Source organism: Musa acuminata, chromosome BXJ2-1, assembly GCF_036884655.1.
Source record: "Musa acuminata AAA Group cultivar baxijiao chromosome BXJ2-1, Cavendish_Baxijiao_AAA, whole genome shotgun sequence".
Taxonomy (NCBI): Eukaryota; Viridiplantae; Streptophyta; class Magnoliopsida; order Zingiberales; family Musaceae; genus Musa; species Musa acuminata.
The window spans coordinates 5,603,739-5,626,221 of NC_088338.1; the positions used below are offsets into that span (position 1 = coordinate 5,603,739).

Genomic DNA, 22,483 nt, shown 5'->3' on the forward strand with positions numbered 1-22,483 from the left:
ACCCTTGTTTATTATTGGTATTTACGTGGCTCCAATTGGACTCTACGATACGTCGGGATGCTTTCGCGACAAGGAACAACTTGAACAGAGAGATCAGAGATTCGGACACGTGGAGGGAGAAGATATATACTATGAAGTACCAATGAGAGCATTTCCTTTGTCTGAGGCAGAGAGGTACCTAACACTTACATGAACGTTGGGTGATGGCAAGTGATCGAGGTGGAAAGTCGATTATAAGATCTTGCTGACAACAAGAGCTAACACTTTGGTTTGTATATTAAATGTGCAAATTGCTGGAGCGGTACGCTTGCTGCATTGGATCACGGAAGTGTTTGGTAGCGATACAAAAGGAAAGTAAATGAGCATTATTAAGATACAAACAAATGGATAAGGTTCAGGCACCCCACACCACCCCCACCTCCCAATAGACTTGGGCCAGTGGGGTCCTCAGTCATCTTGTCTTGTCTGTCACGCCGACTCTGACGTCACCGTCTCACCCGATCAGAAGCCTAAGAACCGCATTGATGGATGCAACGTGCGCGCCCCGACAAACAAATTGAAGAAGAAGAACCCCCACATCTTTTACTTAAGAGAGTCAACGAGGCAAATCCAGTCCATGTAAAACATGCAATATGGAATCGAAAGATCTGTGTCCAATACATATATGTCCGGACTTTTGGAGTTTCCACTTACTGTAGTAAGCCTTAAGCAGTTTATAGATTAAAGTGGCACACAGCGAGCACATGGACTTTTCTATTACATTGCTCACAGCCGTAGCAGAGGATAAATTAAGCCTTCTGTGGCCAGGTTCTATAGTAGGATGATCAATCTAGAGCAGCTTTGCTTCTCCAAACACTGATCTGTTTCGATAGACCATAGAAAATTGGCCTTGTAACAGTATCAGGCTTCGAAGTCCATTTAGAAGAAGAGGTCCATACAGAGTCATTTTCTGATTCCTGCAAACTCGGGGTGCTTGATGACTTCCTTACTGCGAGAAACCCATTGGCTACAGGAGACTCCTCCAATGAACTTGTGCTTTGGCGTGCCAACTCAGTATCGTTGTAACTCACTAGCAACTGCTTTGGGGTTAACCCTCTCACCATCCTTCCTAGGAGGCTTTGGCTCTCATCCTTGACAACTGCCTCGGAGATGCCGAAAGGATCAGCATCGGCTCTCTGACGCCGCCTGACAGGCTTATCGGTCTTGGAATTCTCACCATCACTGGAATCCCCAGATCTACTGACTAGTAATTCTTGCATAAGGTCACCTTCTTCCGAAAGGAAGCTGTTGATGAAACCTCTTGACCTCCGAGGCTGTGAGTTAGAAGCCGGTGACACTTTAGGAAGTGGTTCATCTTTGGAGTTCAGTGCACCACCTGTTTTGTATAAGGTCATTTCGGTGCCTTCAGCTGTAGGACTCCTTTCATGTTGTGGAAGATCATAGTATCTTCGCAAGCTACACATGGCAGACGAGATTTCACGATGTTGTTGGGATTTCGACTTCAATGGCTGGGGAGAATCTAAGACATCTCTCTGAGGACGACAGATAGGAGTCCGATCCCTGTGAGTACAAATACTTAAAACTCCATAATATTTTACATTACAACGGCTAAGCAAAAACAGAAGCTTTTACCATATAAATTGCTTAAAAGAGAAAAAATAAGGCTTATCATGTGCATAAAAACACAGGCCTCTTATCAAGGAAAATGCTCTATATGAAACCAGCATGTCGACCACTACATAAAACAGCTTGATATCGATTAATCCCATCTACAAAAATCCAAACCAGCTATTTATATCATTAAATGTACTTAGATGTTACCCGATTATTTTATCGTGATTACAAAAAGCCACCAGAACAATTCACTCCACCGTATGCTCAGCTCCTGATGTTTGTTTTGACATTTGCATTCTTTCGATTTGACTGTGTTTTGCCCCTTCCGGAAGATATTATGCAGAAAATGCAACTAATATACCACTAAGTAAGAATTTGCATATTCATATAAGCTGCAAGTCTCCCTCGTTCATGTCTTGATCATGCATGTTTAGAATTTAAATTTGCCTATGTTCCACTGGTTGAAAAATGCAAACAAATTTAAGATGTAGCATCTTAAAGGCTTAAGGCGCATGCAAGGGACCTTCCATGCATATCAAATTCTTGAGGAGGAAACTTTACCAAGAATTAACTCAACAACTTATTGTAGCTCTCTTAGGCTCCTGAATGCAACAATTGCAAGATATGAACTTAAGCAGATCCTTTAACAAGTCAAATAAATAGGCAGATTAATGTTTGGACTTAAATGACAAGTCATCAAGGAATGGTTACAACAACATGACCAGGTCTTCGATTGCTGACAGAGGTCAGAAGCAACACGGTAAGGAATATGGCATGTGAAAGATAATGCAAGTATCAGCAGTTGTCATATTCCTTCAGAGACCTAATATATTTAGTAGAAGAAAGATAAAGAGATAATGCACAGCTGCAGCAGCAACATAAATAGCATCATGATCAGCTTGCAATGTAATTTCCTCTAAAATAAATATATTTCAAGTTTTGATAGTGTTTAGTTGGATCAATAACAACTTAACAAAGAAAATAGAATATGTTTCAGCAATAGAAAAACATCTAAAAAATTAGAAAAAATATCATATTATTTCTCCCAAATATAATAATAGTGATTATTACGAAAAACAGATCCCTTCACATGAAAGAAAATAGAAACAGAGGGGGCAATAGAGCATGTGTTTTGCTTAGAAAGATTTCCAATCAAGTAAATACTTCCTCGAAGTCAACCATGGAGAGTCAGGAACTACAAAACTGAGAGAGTTATCCCTTCCCTATTTCTCAAACAAATATATTCAATGTATATCAACTTATCACCATACTATTAGAAGATGATTGACCATCTAATAGCATAGGATAAATGCTTGGATCTCAGTGAGGATCTAAAGGTGTATTTAGATTTTGTAGTGTCTTAAGATCAACACAGTTATTTGTCCTATGAAGAAAGCAGCACTCATATAAGTTGCAGGCAGTATGTGAGAAATACCTGTAATCAACAAAACCATTAGATCGAATAGGAGGAGATGGGGGATGCCTTCCAGGAAGAGGAATAAGCAATGATTTGTGAGCAAACATCTGAAGATCCATCACTAGACCATTAATCCGTTTGATATCTGCAACCTTTTGGTAATCAACAAAGAACAATCTCGTCACTTAATCAAACCATTAAACCATTCATCCTTGCTACATGAGAACGTTGCTGATAGTTTTTCAAGCATTAGTTAGATCATATACAATAAAATGCAATTGTTCATAGTGAAAACAGTTCATTAATCTACACGAAAGAGTTCTCCGATGAAGGATAAAGTGCATTATGCCGAGAGTATACTTACCAACAACCAATAAATTCCTTACATTACATTACACAGATTCAAACTTGCGACTGCAACTTACCAACAACCAATAGTGTACTAACCACTCGAATATCTCAACAGTGATGCAATACAAAAGTACAGATGCTTGAAGGCCATGCATGACTTATGTATATCTAGTTGCCATAGGAAGGCATAGCTGGCTGTTATCACATCAGCTTTGACATTTTCCTTTTCTTTTTTTTTTTCCTCTTTTCCAAGAAGGTCGAACTAATGAAATTGGATCCTCGCTAAGCTTTCTCTGGATAAGGACAATGGTTAGCTATGAAATTCAATTCAATTCAATTCTAAATTAAAGAATTGCAAAATTGCGGTTCAATCCAAGAATCTTGCTATCATCAGTCAAGATTTTTACCAACTAAGCTACGTGACGTGCATAGCTAGCTTTATCGTTTATTACACTCCTCAAGCTACGTTTATTACACACCCAACGATTAAGCATGAAAAGAAGAAAGTAAAAGGGGCCATTATTTCTTACGCAATATTGATCAAACAAGAACAGTTTTCCTTATTCTCAAGTAACAAACCAATCTCATCAGGTAATCCATCCAGCTCATGCAAAAGCCACAAAAATCTACGCCATATTTAGCAAAGAAGAATCCCAATTACCTCGACGCCGTATTTTATGGCGATGCCAGCAAGCGTGTCCAACTTGGACACATTATGCTCGATGTACTTCGCACCCGAAGAATTGGACGAACAAAGGGAGGGAGAGGGAGAGGGAGAGAGAGAGGAAGAAATCGACGACGGGAAGGAAGCACCGGCATCGCTCTTCCTCTCATGGGAAAGAGATCCCATCTAAGCCCTTTGAATGAAGAAAGGCCAAACAGAATTCAATCGGAAAAGAACACCTAAAATTCCGTGTTCGATCGGCAATGCCAGAAACACTGAAAAGAGCCCTAAATCGATAGATCTCGAGCTAGGGATCAAGATCTCATCCGATTTCACGACGGGATTCAGCTCGGAACTGGTGGAATGTAGCGAATCCAAGCGCTCCGCTGCCCCAAGAATGGAGTGGGCATCTGGCGAGGAAGAGAGTGGGAGAAGACTTCCTTTTTATTTTGAAGCTCACACGAGGCTTATTACTGCGGCTCGACGCGGTACGAGGGGTCCGGTGGTACGTGTCAAGACGCGGGGGGACGTCTAAGAATTCTTCTGTGCATTTTCAAGTTGGGTTGTCGCTGTCTGACAGAGGAGAGGTGTGGGTGGGTGTATTATTAGGCTCTTTCCCTCCTCGCCGCTAGTTTCGCTTTATTAGGATTCTTTCCACCGACGCTTCTAATTAGAGAACGGCGGAGTCTGATTGGATAAGGAATTCCATATGACAATTAATTAATTGGTAGAGGAACGGTAATAGTGTGATTGACTCATTATTTTAGGCTTTCAAAAATTCATAAGATCTCGACTCAATGATAAATTCTTGAACCATTAGCAGATGGAATTAATCATTTGAATAATACATAAAAATTTATTACACTTGATCAGAATGAATTCCTACTGATCGAATGAACAAAATAAACAATATTAAGCAGTAGCATAGTATCAATCGTGTAAATGAAAACATACTATTTTTCAACAATTCATGGGACAAATATGTACCGATATACCAACCTGTATATCATGATATCAATCAAAAAAATAGAGAAAAAATAAAGTTGGTATCGACTGTCCGTACCGATTGGTCTTTGAAACCTTAATTAGACACCAGCCATCAATCCGATATAGCAGGTCCACTAGATTTGTATAGAAAACCATCGTTTGAATTCCACATAATGATTTCTCTGAGTAAAAGTAGATGATGGTATCCCATGGCCAAATCTTTTGCACTTCAATGCTCATTTGAGAGTAAAGTTGAACTCAGTAAGAAAATAAAATTGAACTGGACAAGTTATTGACAGAGAAATGAAACAGTATGTACAACCCCAAAAAATATTGTGGAAGGAGAGGAAATATACTTTCACCAAGTAAATTTGGCTGCTAAGAGGCATTTACAAATTTAGGCAATACACGATAAAGCTGCAGAAGGATCACACTGAATCAGTAACCTATTGATTCTCTTGTATCGATCATCTTCTGCCACTTTCTTGGGCATGCAGAAGGCTGCTTCAGATATTAGCCTGTCATATACAGAGATATGTTACGGCTAAAGAGAAGAAATTACAGGACAAGAAAAGGTTTTTGTACCATGAGAACAGATGTTCTTCTCTAATCTCCCAGAAGTTGTATTTCCATTCAGGACATGCTTTCTCCCTGCAATGCAAGCCACAAATCATGCTCTTGTGAACATGGTCAATCCTTCCTCTAAATAAAAACTATCGCTCAGGCATGTCGCTTTGTTGATGGGAATAAAGCATTTGGTCCTCGGTTTCCATGCTTCAAACATTGTATGCCTCAAGCACCTTAAAATCATCCTAAGATGGACCTCAATCACATTTCATGGTCTAAAAATCTTCATAGTTCTGGAAACCTGGGTACGACAGAATGGGCAGCGAGAAACAGCAGCAGAGCATCTTAGACATAAAACATGTCCACAGGGAACAATCGTGATGTTCACCTCAGCACTAAGACACACTCGACATGACCATGCTGTCTTAGCTGCATCAGCTTCTCTCACTGCTGCATCGACCTTTTCCTGCAAATATTTTGATGGACATTAAATGCAAACTTCCTGCTGATTTGTATACTCTTACTGACTACCACGACAACATACAGATCAAAGGCAAAAGACAAAAAAAGGTCACAAATAAATGAGTACTAGTGAGAGTCTACAAGATAGCTATTTTTGGTGTTGGCATAAGAGATCAAGCTTTACAACCAATATCACAGCTCCAAAGTACAACAATATGATATTAGGTTTGTTTTTATTAAGATACTATTAAAGGTGAGATGAAATCTCAATCCATTTTTGGCAGTCAGTTAATCACTTAAATAAATCTGGTTGTCCGAGTATGAATGAAACAGATCTCTGCAATAACACATTTTCTCTTCTGAGCTGCCTAATTATTATGTGGAGTGTCAGGATATATAATTTGTCATCAGATCTCATGTCCATTTGGGCAGCACTTCTAAAGCAAATTCTCCTTCATTATCACATAAACCAGATCTACTATGCTCTCAGAGTCAGCCTTCTCCATCACCAACAAAATAAGTGGAAGTTTATCCTAAATCTATGCTAATTTAGCTTCGAGGACTGTTTCCTAACCAGTTACTAAGAAAAATCTTGAGTATCCATGTTTTCATGGATAACCATTTAGCAACCAAAGTAACAGATACTTAAGTTCCAAAAATGAAAAAAAAGGACCCTTTCTTTTTGAGATCATCGGAAGGCTGAATCCCTATGTTTTCATATCACAATTTCCGGTTACCAGTTATTTTTACCTGGAGCACCACACTTTCATGTGAGCCACCATGGATAGACATTAGGGAAAAGAAACCCTCTCTGTTGAAGAAACCAATCAGCAATGATTTTTTTTTCACTTCCATTGGTTACTTGGGAATGATTTAGTTGCTTCTACAAAATATTAAAAAACTTAATTGAGGTTTGAACTAAAATAGCTCACTATGGCGATCAAGAAAAATCCTTTTTTTTTAAGGTTTACTTAGTTCATTAAAATTATTTCAAACTCCAATATTTTTTCTAGAAATTTTTGGATAGACTCGTTGTCTTAATGTACAAAACAATATGTTTTTTCCTTTTTTTACTTTCCTCCACTTTGTCTAGGTGTCTGTAGAGAGTCTGGGAGAGGTCTGGCCACAAAGACCAAATAAGAGGGGTTCCCAACCTATTTACCCAAAGTGTCCAAAAAATATGCTGGTGCTAATATGGGTTACAAGGTCATAAAATTGATGTGACTAGTTTCTTGTCGTAGAGATATGACTTCTCTGGTTATGCAATTGACATCATAGCTCATATTTAATTTGTCCTTTAGAATAGAGGTTTAGGAATCCAATTTTTGGATGTCTGCCCTTCAATAGATCATAATTTGGCCATTCTCAGTGTCGACTAGTTGGGAGACTTAAATTCTATGTGTGTGTGAGAAAGGTTCTCATTTTCAATTCCAACTTGAGATAAAATTAATTACTAGCAAATAACCTCACTACACAAAAGAATTGTTACCTTTGTGGTTCATACTTCCATGCTATTCATTAAAAAGTTTGTTTAATCATTTTGAAACATCTTCACTCCATTTTATCAAATTACACAAAAGGATAAAAATGACTTTCTTGTATGATATGTGTATGAAAGATCTTATTTTGTACATCATTGACATCCCTATAGACTACCACAAGAAACAAAAGAAACTTTCATGAACACAACAGATATTAATTGCATCTATATTTGACCACTATGTTATTGGTAATTTTTTATATTCAATCTGACATGTTCAGCAACATTTAACTATATCAGAAATTTTGGTTTGTGAAACAAGAAATGCAGGAACCTAGGAAGAAACAAACCTGCTCGACCAAAAGAGCAACCTGAGATTCTTTCAGCTGTTCTTGCAGAGTTAACGTTGTTTGGAGAAGTGTTTGCTTCTCAGCATCCATATTAATTCCAGCAGCCCAAAGCATGTCATGGACTGCTTGCACCAATTCTTGCGCAGATACTTTTCCATATTGGAGTTCTTTTGAAGTCTGCCATAAAGAAAACCTTTAGCATTTAATGAGCTAAGCCCAACTAAAAAATAATTATGAGCCCTTAGCAGTCTAACCTGGCTTTTCATCTTCTCATTTCCAGAATCCTTGGATGTCTGGCCATGAAGCATTCGATTTCTGTTTATGCCTTCATTGTCCTCTCTTAAGGATGGCATGCAAGCCACATTGGACATAGAAACACTTTTGAAAGAGAAAACCTGTGAAGAAAGTAGTACTTGGGTTTCTCCAGGAGCAATCTCCACAGGAAATCTGTACAGTGCTTGACCAGCTGATGGCTTTACATCTTCTGGAACTCTACCATACCTAAGTTTCTCCCCTTCTCTTCCTGTCTTCCATGCAACTATTTCTCCTGAGTAAAATGGTCGTACTGGAAGGAACTGCACCTGAAGAGCATCTTGAGATAATAATTCTTTTCCCACTAAAGAATTGTTTTTACTTTCACGTTTTATGGTTCCATGTTCAGACCCTAATTTTAGTGCTCTGAGAACTGCTTTTTCTGAACCATCTTGGCAGGCAAAAAGTGGCCCAAATGGTAGAGTCACTGGTGCCCCCAAAACCTGGCTTGTGACAGTGGCAACTACATCATACACTGTCATAAAACTTGGAGGCTCTGCAATCAAAATGTGATCCTTTGATTTGTCTATGAAGTAAACAGTTCGATGTTTAACACTGTCGTCCCATTCAACAATGGTGGAATGCTTGGTTATCCGTGTAATATCCAGGAGCTTTGGAAGTAAAAGAAATCGAGTGTGGAGCCATTGAACAAATTGCAAATTTTCTGCAATATGTTCCAGTAGATGCCTTATCTGCGATAAACCAAGGTCTTCAAGTGATGGATAGTGATTAGAAATGTTACCCAATAACATTAACACTGCCTCTTGCAATGATTTGCTAAAAAGCTTTTCTTTTACTCTACTAAGAGACACAGACCCAATCTGGCTAACAACCTGTAATTTTGGTCCATCCAATTCCTGCACAAAATAAGGAAAAAGAAACAATTTACGGTCAACATTATGTTCATTTCAGAGAAACCTACACCATGCGAAAAGGTTGTTCCCGCACCTCAATGACAATGTCAGAAAGTTTCTTGACACCAAAGGCCATAAATATACTTTCCGAAAGTTCTGGATGAGCAAATCTTAACCTGGAGGTGTCTATATTACTAAGAAATTGTGACCCATAGTAATCAACATATACACATGATCTTGCCAGAACAAGCCTGCAGCCATCATCTGGGATTATTGCATCAGATAACCAATCTAGTTCAGATGATGTTGAAAGAACAACCTCAGAACACATAAAATTCAGAATCATGATTACCGCACGAAGTTCATTAGGATTAAGGCGTTGATACCCACATGATTTTTGTATGTTTAAAAGAAGTTCTCTAGCATAGGAAACAGTAAGAACCTCCTGCATCCCTATTTCCTTGAGGATTTTCACGAATGGGAGATATAAACTAGGGAGTTCAAAAGCAAATGGTGAAAGGTTAACCATCAGACGAACAAAAAGAGAATTCACGGAAACCAAGCGAGTTCCATTTGCTACCGGCACAAAGGCCACTTTCTGCAATTCTAGAATATCTGCCAGAAGAAGGTTATATATAGAAGAATAAATGACCTCATAAATGAATTGTAACTTCATAACTTGTAAATAATTAATAAAGCCATTTGAATTTAAAGAATTGAAGGATGACTATATCCACAAGTAACATTTGATTTAAATTAGAAAGGTAAAATAATTTGAGTTTTGAATATCCACAAATAATTTGACATCAATAAATGAAGTGTTTTTTGCATTTCTAACCAAATTTCACAATGATTCAAGGATAAATAACCAAATATCAGCATAACAATATACTGCCAATCTCAAACATTTTTTACTATATTTGTTTTTTTTTCTGGAAGTAACCACTTTCATATGGTAAAAGAAAGATCAAACCTAAGAGTGCTAGCATTACCAATAAACAACATGTCATGTCCTATCAGCTTGGTATCTTCTGGTGTCATTACACTCATTGGTCTCAGAGCATTTATCATGCAACAAGTCTGCATTATGAAGGCCTTAGGAAGCGGGTGTGTAAAAAGATTTGCCTTCTTAGGCACATCACCTAAGCATATACCAGCACAAAAATAGGACAGCATGTTCCTTGTCGTATCTGTGATATAGATCTATTTTGATCATCTACAGGTGCAGGAAGAAGTCTTTTACATTGGAGACCTTACTGGTAGCTTTGGATGCTTACCAAAATCCACCTTTCTTAGAAATGTTTCCTCATTCCAGATTAATCATCCAAAGCATAATCTTCAGGATCAAGACTAATCAAGCATGCACATTATTTTAAAAATCCAAATCATGACAAAGGCATTTCAATTTAAATGTTGTTTCATATGTGCAACAATTTATACGTAACCGAGAATTGCTGATGGGTTAGTTGTACTACTACCAAAGAATACTGATAGGATATTTTGTACTATCATCTATAGTATTTAAGGAACTAAATTCATAAATATTAAAACAAACATAGCCATCATGTGTGATCACCTCAAGCTTTGGGACCTGAAGTCTTAACCTTGAAGACTAACTTAAATATTATGACTTTGGTTCTCCTTTTGGAACTTTTAAATCTGATTCATGCTGTGACCATCAGACAATTGTTCTCATGTGATCCAAAGCTATGCTTATACACAATAAGGCGGGTAAGTGAAACCTATTCCATAAATAATAAGACTAACCATAGTTGCAGAAGCCACAAATGGTCTATTTGCATAACACATGACATAGACAAATATGATGATAAGATACCTTAACTGAATTTAGGAAAAATTTCAATGAGAAGAATAAAATCCATTATTCCATTAAACATCCATCTGTTTCCAGAATATCTACTTGACTGAGATTCAGTTTTGAGAATAAGGTATTCAGAGATTGTGTACTTCTACTGTTTTGGCGTCGATTCACATTTAATCCTGATAAAGCATAAATACTTTCAGATTTAGCAGTGTCTTAGGGACATTTTTAAATATATTTGATGCATTTTCTCTTTATTTCCATAGGAATTGCTCTGAGCAGCATAAAAATTACAAGTGCTAGCAATAGTCTACAGTATGTTCTCATCAACCCAAAGGCAAATGTAGATTTTCCTACTCTGCAACCACCTCCAGAGTTCCGAGCTTGTTGTCTTAAATATTCAGTTTCCACACTAAGAATAGTCCATTAAAACATGCTGCTATAAAACCTAGAGATTATATAATCTTGAATTTGACAACCACATCTGGCTAATTACAGTTTAGTAATGATGCAAATCTACCATATCATCATTGCAGATGCATTAACCATAATAGAGCATTCTGTATCCTAAGCAATAGTTTATTCAAACATGCTGCTATAGAACCTATAGATTTTATAATCCTGGATTTGACAACCACATCTGGCTATTTACAGATTATTCGAGATGCAAATCTAACATTATCATCATTGCATATGCATTAGCTTGGTTTCAGATAATCCAATTTAACCATCTTCAGAAGTGACAATGAAATTTAAGATATATGCAGAAAATTTTCTTGCACATCTCATATTGTTATTAGCAACCACCCAGTATCACTAAAAACTTAAAAAAACCAACCAGTAGTGAGCTATATGATGTGATATTAGTCATTGATCAGGCCAGTAAATATGGCCTAAATTGATCAAACCAGTAAATATCGGTTGGTATGAACAAGTCCAACAGGTATTTGAAACCTTATTTATTAGCACCATCCAAAACAAAAACCCAAGTGCTATAAATTTAATCTATCTGGTACAATATCACAAAGCCTAGGGATTAGTGGAGAGCAACAATAATTGTATGGCCTAAAATGTATATAGATATGCATGTATGTAAATATGCAAACCTGAAGAAGAGAGTGTTCCCCATATCTTATCTAGGTACTTCAAAATATCTAGAAAGGCATCTTCTACCGTCATCATGCCTGTTGATGTAGGCCAGTGTGCAAGGGTATCTTCACCGTTAGCTCTTCCAACAACCTAAGACCATTTTTCTCAGAAGTCAAAAACTGTAAACATGTAAATGTAAACATAAAATTTCATTTTGTCACCTAACGATGTGTTCATTCACCTGCAAATGCTTCAAGACTGTAGAAAAAAGCGGAGGACTTCTCAAGCGAAATGCTCCACAGGAATATTCAGGAGGAACAACATTTTGCTTGACAAGAATTGGAGCAATGGTCCAAGCCAATGGCCAATCTTTTAACAAGACAGCATCACTATATGAAGTAAGTACCCTCTTCCCACCCTTCTTACCACCAATACTAGGGAAACCTTTCTCAGCAGGTATAAATGAAATCTTCCCAAGATTCTCACAGAAAGAGTTGTCATACAGAGAGGCAAAGTTTGCAAGTATTGTTTCTACCAAAGAGACAGCTAAATTCCATACTTCAAAAGAAACATCATTTTGGTTACCTGAGAAATCTGCCTCAAAATCATCTGCATCCTGCCTGTCACCAATATGTTCATTTCCTAGCTTCTCTATTTGCCTTGCACATTCAATTATGGTGTCAGCTTGCAAAAATGTTCGAAGCCCTGTTTTCTTTAAAATCTGTAGCCAACCATCTGTAATGAACCTCTCCCCAGGAAACTTGTTGTGTTCCCCAGAGAAGATTGATGTCAGCAAACAATCATGAGGATCAAGCAGGTCCCGTGGTTTGAACAGCTCTGAACAAAGTTCATTTGCATTACGTACAAAGCTAGTCTCTTTCAAGGAGTTCACTACAGTAGAATCTAATTGTAGGTCTTTCCAGTTCAAGTAGATGTACAACAAAATATCTTCCTGTTCTCCTGAAGTTTTCCTCTCAAAATCAGGCAAGGCAAATCTCACTAAAACATCCTGATCTCTTAGCTCATTTATTCCAAGAGCATGGAATAAAGCATTTGCATCCATGGTATTAGAAAGACACCGCTCATCTCTAGGACGAAAGAATGTAGACGGAGAAAGAATACATTGATCAGGGCTGAATAACCTTGTATACGTACCAAGAACAGTTCTAAATATGGGAAGTTCTCTCAACAAATCTAGCTCTTCTCTTTTATATGGACACCCATTGAATGACTTAACATCCAAAGCAAATAGGGCAAATAGTTTGTCACGGTCTTCATTTGATAAATCAACTGGCACAGAAAAATAGCCAGCAACTTTGGCAGCAAGTAATTTTGATACAACTACCTGACAAAGAGTTTCGGAATGTGCTGGGAGAATATTATTGGGTACCCCATACTCCAGGAAGGAGACATCATATACAGGTACATTAAATTGATTAAGAAGACAAAACAACCATGGATATTTTGACTTTGTTAATTCAAAAGCAGAATAATACAACTTGTTTAGTTCAAGGTTTGGAATATTATCCACAGAAGAATCCAGTAATCCAACCTCTTCACTATTGGTTCCTGAAGTTCCATTCACAAGATTTAAGTCTGAAATTGGTGGTACAAATACTAGGTGAAGCTCTTTAACACGACACAAAACTGGCCCATTCAGAAAGGCAGGAATTAAAGGCCAATCAGCTATAAGTGATAGCTCACCCTTTAAGGCTGTAAAGGTTTTCCAGAAAAGTTGGATCCATTCACGAGTGGGTCCATCACCTGGTGGGTCAGTATTGGTGTTCCATGAAACCCATGGAGCCCTATTACTGCTCATTACCTGACTCACCCATTGCTCATTAAAAAGAAACTTCAAATTGCTTGACAATAAGTGAGCAGAGAAACCTCTCAATTTTAAATACCTTTGGATGTTTTTGTCAGAAAGGAGGGCAGTCAAAATATGCTTTTCTAGACATAGTGGATGGACAAAGCCATCTGTCAAAGGATGCATAAAAGATTGCTGCTCCTTGCTCCCAATCCAAAGCTCAGTCACTCCAAGCCTCACAAGGTGCTTTGTTGCAGTTGGAAACGGTATGCCTTTGAGTTCAGCAACTACAGATGGCAGTAACCGATCTGCATATGGACCAGTACCTGCAGTAGCAGGTATGTAGGACAGAGTATTACCTGTCCTGCCAATATCCTCAACAACACCACGACCAAAATCATATAAAGCCTTGCCAAAATATGTAACAATTTCAAGTGCATCACCACCTGAATTACTGGAGTTCTGGGCAGCATTTTGATGGGATCTGAGCACATTTGTGTTTGAAGGTATGATGCTTTCAATCTGCAAACTACTCCCTTCCCCAGATCCATCAGTTCTTAACAGACCGAATGACTGCTGCAGCTGAATGTCAGATAAGCAATATTCCAAGACATCTATATAGGTCTCAATAGATCTAACTAAAACAGATGAGGAGGATTTGAGGAGATCGCGAACCATCTTAGGCTTAATTTCTTTCGTCTTAATTCCAACAGCCTGAATTTCCCTGACCAATTCCCATGGTACAGAAAACACAGGATAATGTTCTTTTATGAAACTGCAAACATTGGTTGGTGGCAAGTTGCTGTCATCTCCATTTCCTGATTGAGATAAAAACATGCCTTCATCAGCTTTGACAGCATTTCCACCATAAAGTTGCCAGACAGGAAGGTCAACAAGGCGCATATAGAAAGGTCTTATCACTTGCTCAATTAATGACTGCCAATCTGCTTCAATTTTTTTAGATGAACTTGAACCACTGGCAGCAACATCAAGCTCACTAGAGATGACAAATTGTTGTTTAGACCTTGGCCAGAAAGAGTAAATTTTATCACCATAAGCCTGCAAAATAGAGCACACGGAACGTGCCAAATTTGGCTCAATCGTAGAACTGATGGGTTCCTTCCTAAGCCTTTGAAATTCCAAAATCAATTCAACATATGCATCACGAACACACAACATCAATTCTCTGTTCCAAGCTTCAATTATATGATTTCTAGTTTCAAGTTGTAGCTCTGGAAAAGTTGTTTCATGAGGACGGCTAAAAAGATACCGCCCACCATCATGGCATACAAGAAAACATCCAAGAGCAGTGACAGGCATACTTAAGGCTCCAGACAGGGGAAGAGGAGACAATACACAGCTGGATGTATGAGCATTTATAGGATGACTATTCTTAGATATCTGAGCTGCAACTCCAGCAATGGGTGTTAAATCATAAGCAAGATACCTCCTGAAAAGAAGCTTAATTATTCAATTGAATGCAATGAGAAAGTAGCAATCCTAAAGTTACAAGTAATCATTCTCCAAGACACATTTCACTTGGTCTTGCCATAGGTTTATGTATATATAAAGGATATCACAACTTCAACAACTGACAGATATATGTTTGTCGATTATTTTGGCTACATTTTATGTCTCTTATCAACATTAAGATGTGTCACATGCTTCACACAACATCTTTATTGGATTTTGAATACAGCTTTTTAATATATGATGAAACAAAAGCAGGCCTTCAAAAAGAGGTCTGCAACAAATATTGACTAGGATATCATGTCAACTGACGTTCTTTATTATTTTCTCATGATATGATGAACCATTTAAGTATTTTTTTCCTTTGAACAGTGAAAGATGCAACAAATATTGACTAGGATATCATGTCAAAGATAAGAGCCATATCAATTATTATTTATAAAATAACTAAAATTCACCAGTCCAATACTACCAGATAGTTATCACAATTCAAAATGGAAAAAAAAACCAGGTGAAGCACAAAGACTTCATAATGCAGATAGGTTAATCTACAGTCATCACAAGTGCATTTCTTATGCATTGGCCTGAAATATCCAACTGATGAAGTTATGAACAAAAAATTTACGTCTTTCAGAGCAATAATTGTCGTACCACCCAAAACGATACGAAATAAGTGGTACACACTATTCCGAGTGTGGACCGATATACAGCCCACCTCCATTTTCGGCTGTTCGATCCAACTGAGGGAAAAAAATGAAAGAAACCTAAAACAGCATTGGGCCCAGGCCAATTCAGTAATTGAAAAAAAAAAACTCCTCTTCCTCTTCTTTCTTCTTCATCCTCCACCTCCACCGCTTCCTCTTCTTCTTCTTCCTCCTCTACCTCCATCGCCTCCCCTTCTTCCCCCTCTTCCTCCACCGCCCCTTCCTCTTCTTCTTTTGTCTTCCTCTCCAAAACACCAGGACAGTCCAACCCAATCACTGAAATGGGATTGGTACTTGAAACGGTGATCCTTGTAGCAAAGGCATAATATCAACCCCTCAACTATTTAGGATAAGAACCAAATGATACAAGTTTATTTCCTATATCATTTGATTATTTGCTTATTAACCAATATCCTTGTGTAACCTAAATAAAGTCCTCAGATCCATGATATTTTTAATTAAATCACATCTTAAAAATTCATTTTGAAAAGCATACCTATCAAGGGCCATGTTTCGAGTTTGTCCAGACCCCAAAGAAAGTACTACAAGCCATTTATCAACAGATATACTCCCACCATTAATCACCTGAACATCTATCACATTTATCTTTGTGGCTGCACCGGAACCACTAAACAATCTTGATATATGAAACTTTCTCCATTTTTTTTCTGAAAATGGGTTCCTTGAAATTGCAAATGATGGGTCCACTGATATGGAGTAATTTAATGATGGGTGCAAACTTCCCTCATCCCACGTTGATAAAGACACCTGAAATCGAAGAAGAATTTAGTGGTATATGCCAAATATGAAAGAAAGCTGCAATTTGTAGTAAATGAACGAAAAAAAACCCAAATAGTGCCTTCTTATTTAAATAAATGTATTATTCTGGGAAAGAAAGAAAACAAGTAGTCTCCACATGTCAGATTTTACTAGCACGACATACCAAATAAAGAGAACTAAGGATTTTGGAGTTCCTTCCAGAAATGAAACTAAGAATGCTTTGACCCCAAAAAAAGACATTATCAACTATATGGAAGTGAAAAACTAACAAGGGAGATACATTTTGTCAAGTAGTATATCAATTAACAACATATAAGAAAATGCATCAGCTGACTTATGTCAAAAGCTAAATTTCAATCCTCAGCTGTATCTTGTCATGCTAGTAAACTAACTTGTCAAAGTCTGGATTGCAAAATTCAGAAAACTACATTTAGAAAAGATAAACCCAACCTCAATTTCTGATTATGCAACTGCAGCTTACTATGCCAATTTGTTAAAACACAAACAAGTAAAAGAAAAAGGTAATATTAGATATTTTTTCAAAATTCATTTCATTTTATTTGGCACATTGACATAATATTATGTTGTAACAAAACAATTGATGGTGACAATCACAAATAATGACAAAAAGAAGAGAACTGCTTCAGTTCTCGAGTCCCACCTGCAACAACTAATTGGAGATTAAGCAAAGTAGTCAAATAATTCTAACTCTACGTTGGTGGCTATTTTTATAGATGCAGATCAATCATCAGCACAATGTTCTTAAAAAGAATGCCATAGAATTTTTTTAGAGCGATTACAAAGAATATAAAAAAGAAAATCCAGGTTAAGAAATAAGTAACTGGACATATGTGCTAACATGCTAGCAAGCAAAAGCTGCAAAACTATGTACAACCTTTTGACTTTTGAGTATAAACTGTAGAATCAAATGACAACAATAAGACAGTCAAGGAGGTCAAAATGAAGGAAGCAATATACAGAATCAAATAAAATGTTTATCTTCGATATTTATTACCTGCAGAACTGACTTTAAGAATAGAAGTGATGATGAAGCATGATGCATAAATCGGTCAAAAATATGCTTCACTCTTAAACAATCAGATTCTTCTTCTTTCCTGCATTTTGAAGATAAAGGCATGCGTATAACCATGGAATTAGATGAGGACACTGAAGTCTCCTTATTAATTAGCATTGGACTGAATTGATCGTTGAATCTCTTAGTCAAGTCAGTATCTGTAAAATAAATAAGCCGCACAAGAAATATAGACGGTGAGTTAGTAAAGAGCATATGAAACAGAAGGATCTGATATCCTGAGCAAGCTTCATTTAACTTTGGAAACACTAAAATAGGCACTAAATGGTCACAAATGTTTCTTGTTCTTTATTATCTTAATGCATGCTAACCTTTTTGTTTTGGATATATTTAGATGGCATAACCTCTAAAAGAACACAAACAATATGGACAGATAAAGAACCTATATGCTGGTTAAACTGAATACACTGACAGAAAATAAAATAGAGCCAACATCACAACAACACCAATTAAGAATGTGAACATGATACTACTCCCGAAGTTATTTTAGGGAACTCTACTACCAACCTTATAGAGGAAACTCTGGCATCAATAAAAGATTGAATTTTCACAAGAACAAGAAACATCTAGCAAAAGGATAACAGCAGCAATTAAGATGTACCAGAGTGTCAAACCTTCCAAGATCTTGTCTAACAAATAAAATAATTTTACTTAATCCAACAAAATTTATAGAAAACAATAATATGCTTCTCACAAAATGTGTGCTTGCTAAGTTGACTTTTTGACGGGACAGAAGCATTACACTCAATAGTAGTAAAAGGACATGTACGTAAATAATGCAGAGGTAACATGATCATACGTGATAATTAATCTATGGAACCATGGTTTGCCTTATCGGTCCATACCGGTGTACCGATTGACCATCGGTATGGAATGTATCGATCTATACTGACATATTGACATATGGTACGACAGAGTGTACTAACAGAACAGTATATACCACTCATATCGGTCCCCTAGTGGACCAATACATACCCCCCATACCGGGTGGTACACTATGGTATGACGAACCTTGCATGGATGATAGAACAACTGCTTGCATGATGGAATTCGATCAATATTCACACTCAACTAAACTTTATAAGCCCATGACCCAAATACAATTGGACCTTCTGAAAAACATAAAAATTTAGATCTGATTTTGCAGTAATCAGGCTCAAATCAAAGAAAGACAGCATCGTGGACTATCGTAATGTAGTAATAATGACTTCATCTATTACTCCGGACAAACTTGATTACAGATTTATCAAAGATTTACAGAAAATGTATACCAGCCAAGTAATATAATCATCCTGTGATTTCAAATCTAGAGAAATAGTGTTCCATGAACATGACACAGGTACCAGTCAACATATTTAGATAGTAAAAGACATGAAGATGTAAAAATTTTAGGTTTACAGTTCGATGTACCACCAGAATCAACACAGCTAATGATTTAGATCATCAATTTTCTAAATTTGTGATAATTTGAAGTCAGCAACCTAAACATGAAAAAGTACATAAATTTCTAAATTAACCGTGGGATTGATCTAAAATAAGTTAACCAGTAGGTATGCATCATCTTTTCTAGCCATGAGGCCCATGACAACTGTAATAAAACATCATCTGAAGAATTGCACTAATGAACATGTCAAACATGTGAGACAGCGAATTTGTATAGTAAATAGAATAAGCAACACCAGACCTATCAGGGAGAACAATCTTGCAGAGGGGCCACCATTTGAATGTGCAGCAAGAGCCAAGCCAAGAGGATCGAAAATGTAAAAGTAACCAGAGGAAACAATGGTCATGAGGTCACAGATGAAGTAACCACTTATCAAGCCTAACCCATAGTGAAGAGCACTGCCTTGAACCTTCCATGGAGGAGACAGGTGAAGATTACATATTTCGTCCATGCTCAAAGTTGGTCCTTCCAACACAATTGTTAAAGAAGCAGACTGAAAGTCACCTGTAAAACAACAAAAATAAAGATCAAAATCAATTATAAGTAGAAATCATGATGTACCTAGTTTAAAGGCTGCCATCTAAAAAAGCTGTTTTATGATCATTGCAATATGAAACCCCAAGTCCAGATGACCTCAAACCGCATAAAGAGACCATACTAACCTAGATTCTGTTGGAGCAATGATTGTCGAGGATGTTCTCGTTTATCATATATCAGGTGCACTTTCTTTGCCTTGCACTTGTCAGCCAACTCTACAAGGTCAAACAGCAGAAACTCACTGTCTCCATACAAGGCAAGCAGCTCACATATTGTAGCATAATCCATACAAGGCAAGTCCCTCATCATCTCCTCATCAACTAATGACAAGCTACGAAGTGATTGTACCCCTAGAGTTCTAGCCAGTTCGTCGTTAATGCTTGGGTGAACAAGATGCTTCTCACCAGGAGAATTGTTCTTCATCCATGGTGCATCATTGTAGACAAGACTCAAGGTAGGCATCAGAATGCCTGAAGAATCAGGAATCAGAAGTGAATTTAGTAATGCATCAGGTATTCGCTTCTCAATATAACAGTCAGCAAAGGCTTCCAAGACACGACGAACAAAACTCAACTGCTCAGCTGATAATGGTTCTTCACTAACATCACGATTTAAGCATTGCAATACATGCACATAATCAATAGCTTCAAAGGTTAATTTGACACCTAATTCAGAAAGCAAAACTCTAAATTCTGATAACTCAGAGGGAACAACATAAAGATATGGATGGTACTTCACGGGTGAGTCAAATGCGAGCAACCTGGGAAACACAAAATTGTCACCTATGAACACCCAAGGAACACCATCAAGATATTCTTTAAGAACTTTGAATCTATCAGTGCCAACAAATTCCTGTAAGTACAAATAGATTGAGGGGATTTCTCTTGTCAAGACTGTATCGACAGATGGTTCGTCCTCTGACTGCGTTTTTAGTTTATCATAGGACCTTGAGAGCTCAATTAGTTGAGAACACAAGACTTCTATATTTGGTTTATCCTTCCAACCAAGTTTCTGCTGAAGGTACAATGAGCAGCAGTCACCATCAAGAATTCGCATTTTGGATGACACAATCCACATCTGAGATTTTGGCCTTGTAGCATTTGGAGATGCCACACAATTTTCTGAAATGAACCATGGAAGTCCATTAACTGGTGGCGCAACATAAACAGGACACCAAGCAATGGTTGCCAACTCTGTCCAGAATTCATCTTCTGATTGATCATGAACAAAGTTGGAAAAAATGTCAAATTCACCCTGATTAGATCTGCAGAGTCCATCTAAAGGGGCTTCCACTTGTGAATCTCCAAAAGCAAAACTATCACTCTTGGACAGTATCAAGGAATCACATCTATCATCTTTTTCATTGACGCTAGACTGTGAGAGCTGAAACCCAAGAAAGTTTAAGAATTCAAGAAGCCTTCTACCGTAAGCAAGTGCATCGCCATTGCCCGAGTCATGTAAAATTGAAACTGTCCTAGCACCATCAATTAAACTTGTAAAACTCATAGATCTTTTTAGGCCAAGGCTTACAAGAGAATCAAGCATTTCAGCTTTGATAAGCTTGTCACAAGGAAAGAACACTTCTTTATGAAGCATATTCTGCAAGCCAGGAACACGAGGATCATAAAGCCTGGAGAAAAAAAGTTAGTTCAGATAGTTAAAAGAAATAATATTAATCCTTGATAAGAATGCATGCTTGTTGAAAACATGTAACAGAAGGTATCATGCATGCAACTTAGATGAAGAATTTTTTTAAGAATAAGACTTCAGGATCCATTTGGTAATGAAGAAACTGGAAAGGGGATGAGGATGAGAATCATTTATATTCAATGTAAATGTTTTACTTACAGCAATATCATTCTCATTCCAAAGAAGATCCAAATTACCTTTGAAACTAAAATTGACATTTTCAATGTTAATTTGATTCCCACCTCCCCTTAGGAATAAATTCCAATTCACAGTTTCACATTAATAACCTTTCTATCACTTGCTTCTTTCCAAAATAAAAATAATATATATTTTAATTAATGTAAAGTTAAAATGATATGACCAAAATATAGAAGTAAAAAAATTATGTAACATGATATAAATACTTATAATTAATAAAAAATAAATTTAAAAAACCCAAAAATTAAAAAAAAAATTAAATACAAATGTAACATAGTACAAAAACTAAACAATAAAACATAAAACTATAAACATATATGAAAATATAGATTAAAAGTAATATTAAAATATATATACTATATATAATATAAAAAATCATAATTAAAATTTAAAAATTATACAATATATATGTGAAATTAAATTAGTTATTATAATTGATACTAATGTTGGTTTTTATTCTGAGATCCATAAACCAAACATGTAAAAGGACTTGGTCATCCCAAATCCGATTCAACTTGATTCCAATCCACTAGATTTTCAATTTTAATATCAATTCCAGTATCAACAATGAACTAAACACCACCATGTAATGTAAGATTGGGTTTGGACCTAGATTTCTCAAAGCTTGACTCAGAGATATGCTGGTAAAAGCAACTTGAGTTTAATCAAACTGGGACAGTTTGCAATGGTACTGCTTAACCGGTCAAATTTTGAATGATTTTGACAATTTTTTTTACAAATTCCAGTCAGAAGTCCTATATAATTAATTGGTTGTAGTCACCATAAAAGAAT

General features: G+C 36.9%; 2 protein-coding genes across 3 annotated transcripts in view; both read right to left on the reverse strand.

Annotated features, from left to right (window-relative positions):
• Positions 1-635: 635 nt before the first annotated feature.
• On the reverse strand, positions 636-4,466 carry LOC135598600 (uncharacterized). The gene is made up of 3 exons (XM_065092662.1): positions 4,044-4,466; positions 3,050-3,183; positions 636-1,560 (listed from the first exon to the last, which is right to left on the reverse strand). The coding sequence occupies exons 1-3, from the start codon at positions 4,230-4,232 to the stop codon at positions 825-827; spliced, it is 1,059 nt and encodes a 352-aa protein (XP_064948734.1). The 5' UTR covers positions 4,233-4,466; the 3' UTR covers positions 636-824.
• Positions 4,467-5,240: 774 nt separating this feature from the next.
• LOC135584138 (uncharacterized) overlaps positions 5,241-22,483 on the reverse strand; it is a 30,070-nt gene continuing 12,827 nt past the window's right edge. Inside the window, exons 4-13 of one of the 2 annotated variants that reach the window (XM_065092660.1) lie at positions 19,930-21,434; positions 19,508-19,771; positions 17,746-17,963; positions 16,447-16,718; positions 12,211-15,226; positions 11,987-12,119; positions 9,153-9,673; positions 8,147-9,061; positions 7,893-8,069; positions 5,241-6,066 (exon numbers count right to left, since the gene is read on the reverse strand). In XM_065092660.1, coding sequence (XP_064948732.1) covers positions 5,869-6,066; positions 7,893-8,069; positions 8,147-9,061; positions 9,153-9,673; positions 11,987-12,119; positions 12,211-15,226; positions 16,447-16,718; positions 17,746-17,963; positions 19,508-19,771; positions 19,930-21,434 — 7,219 coding nt within the window. In that variant the 3' untranslated portion in view covers positions 5,241-5,868. The remainder of the gene's footprint in view (positions 6,067-7,892; positions 8,070-8,146; positions 9,062-9,152; positions 9,674-11,986; positions 12,120-12,210; positions 15,227-16,446; positions 16,719-17,745; positions 17,964-19,507; positions 19,772-19,929; positions 21,435-22,483) is intronic. The other variant, XM_065092661.1, reaches the window with a different exon arrangement.

Excerpts from the sequence above, each read along its gene's own strand:
- LOC135598600 (XM_065092662.1), bottom strand. The coding sequence starts at position 4,232 with ATGGGATCTCTTTCCCATGAGAGGAAGAGCGATGCCGGTGCTTCCTTC. Across the intron at positions 3,184-4,043 it reads CCATAAAATACGGCGTCGAG|GTTGCAGATATCAAACGGAT; the intron begins GTAATTGGGATT and ends GATTACCAAAAG. Across the intron at positions 1,561-3,049 it reads AATGGTTTTGTTGATTACAG|GGATCGGACTCCTATCTGTC; the intron begins GTATTTCTCACA and ends TTGTACTCACAG.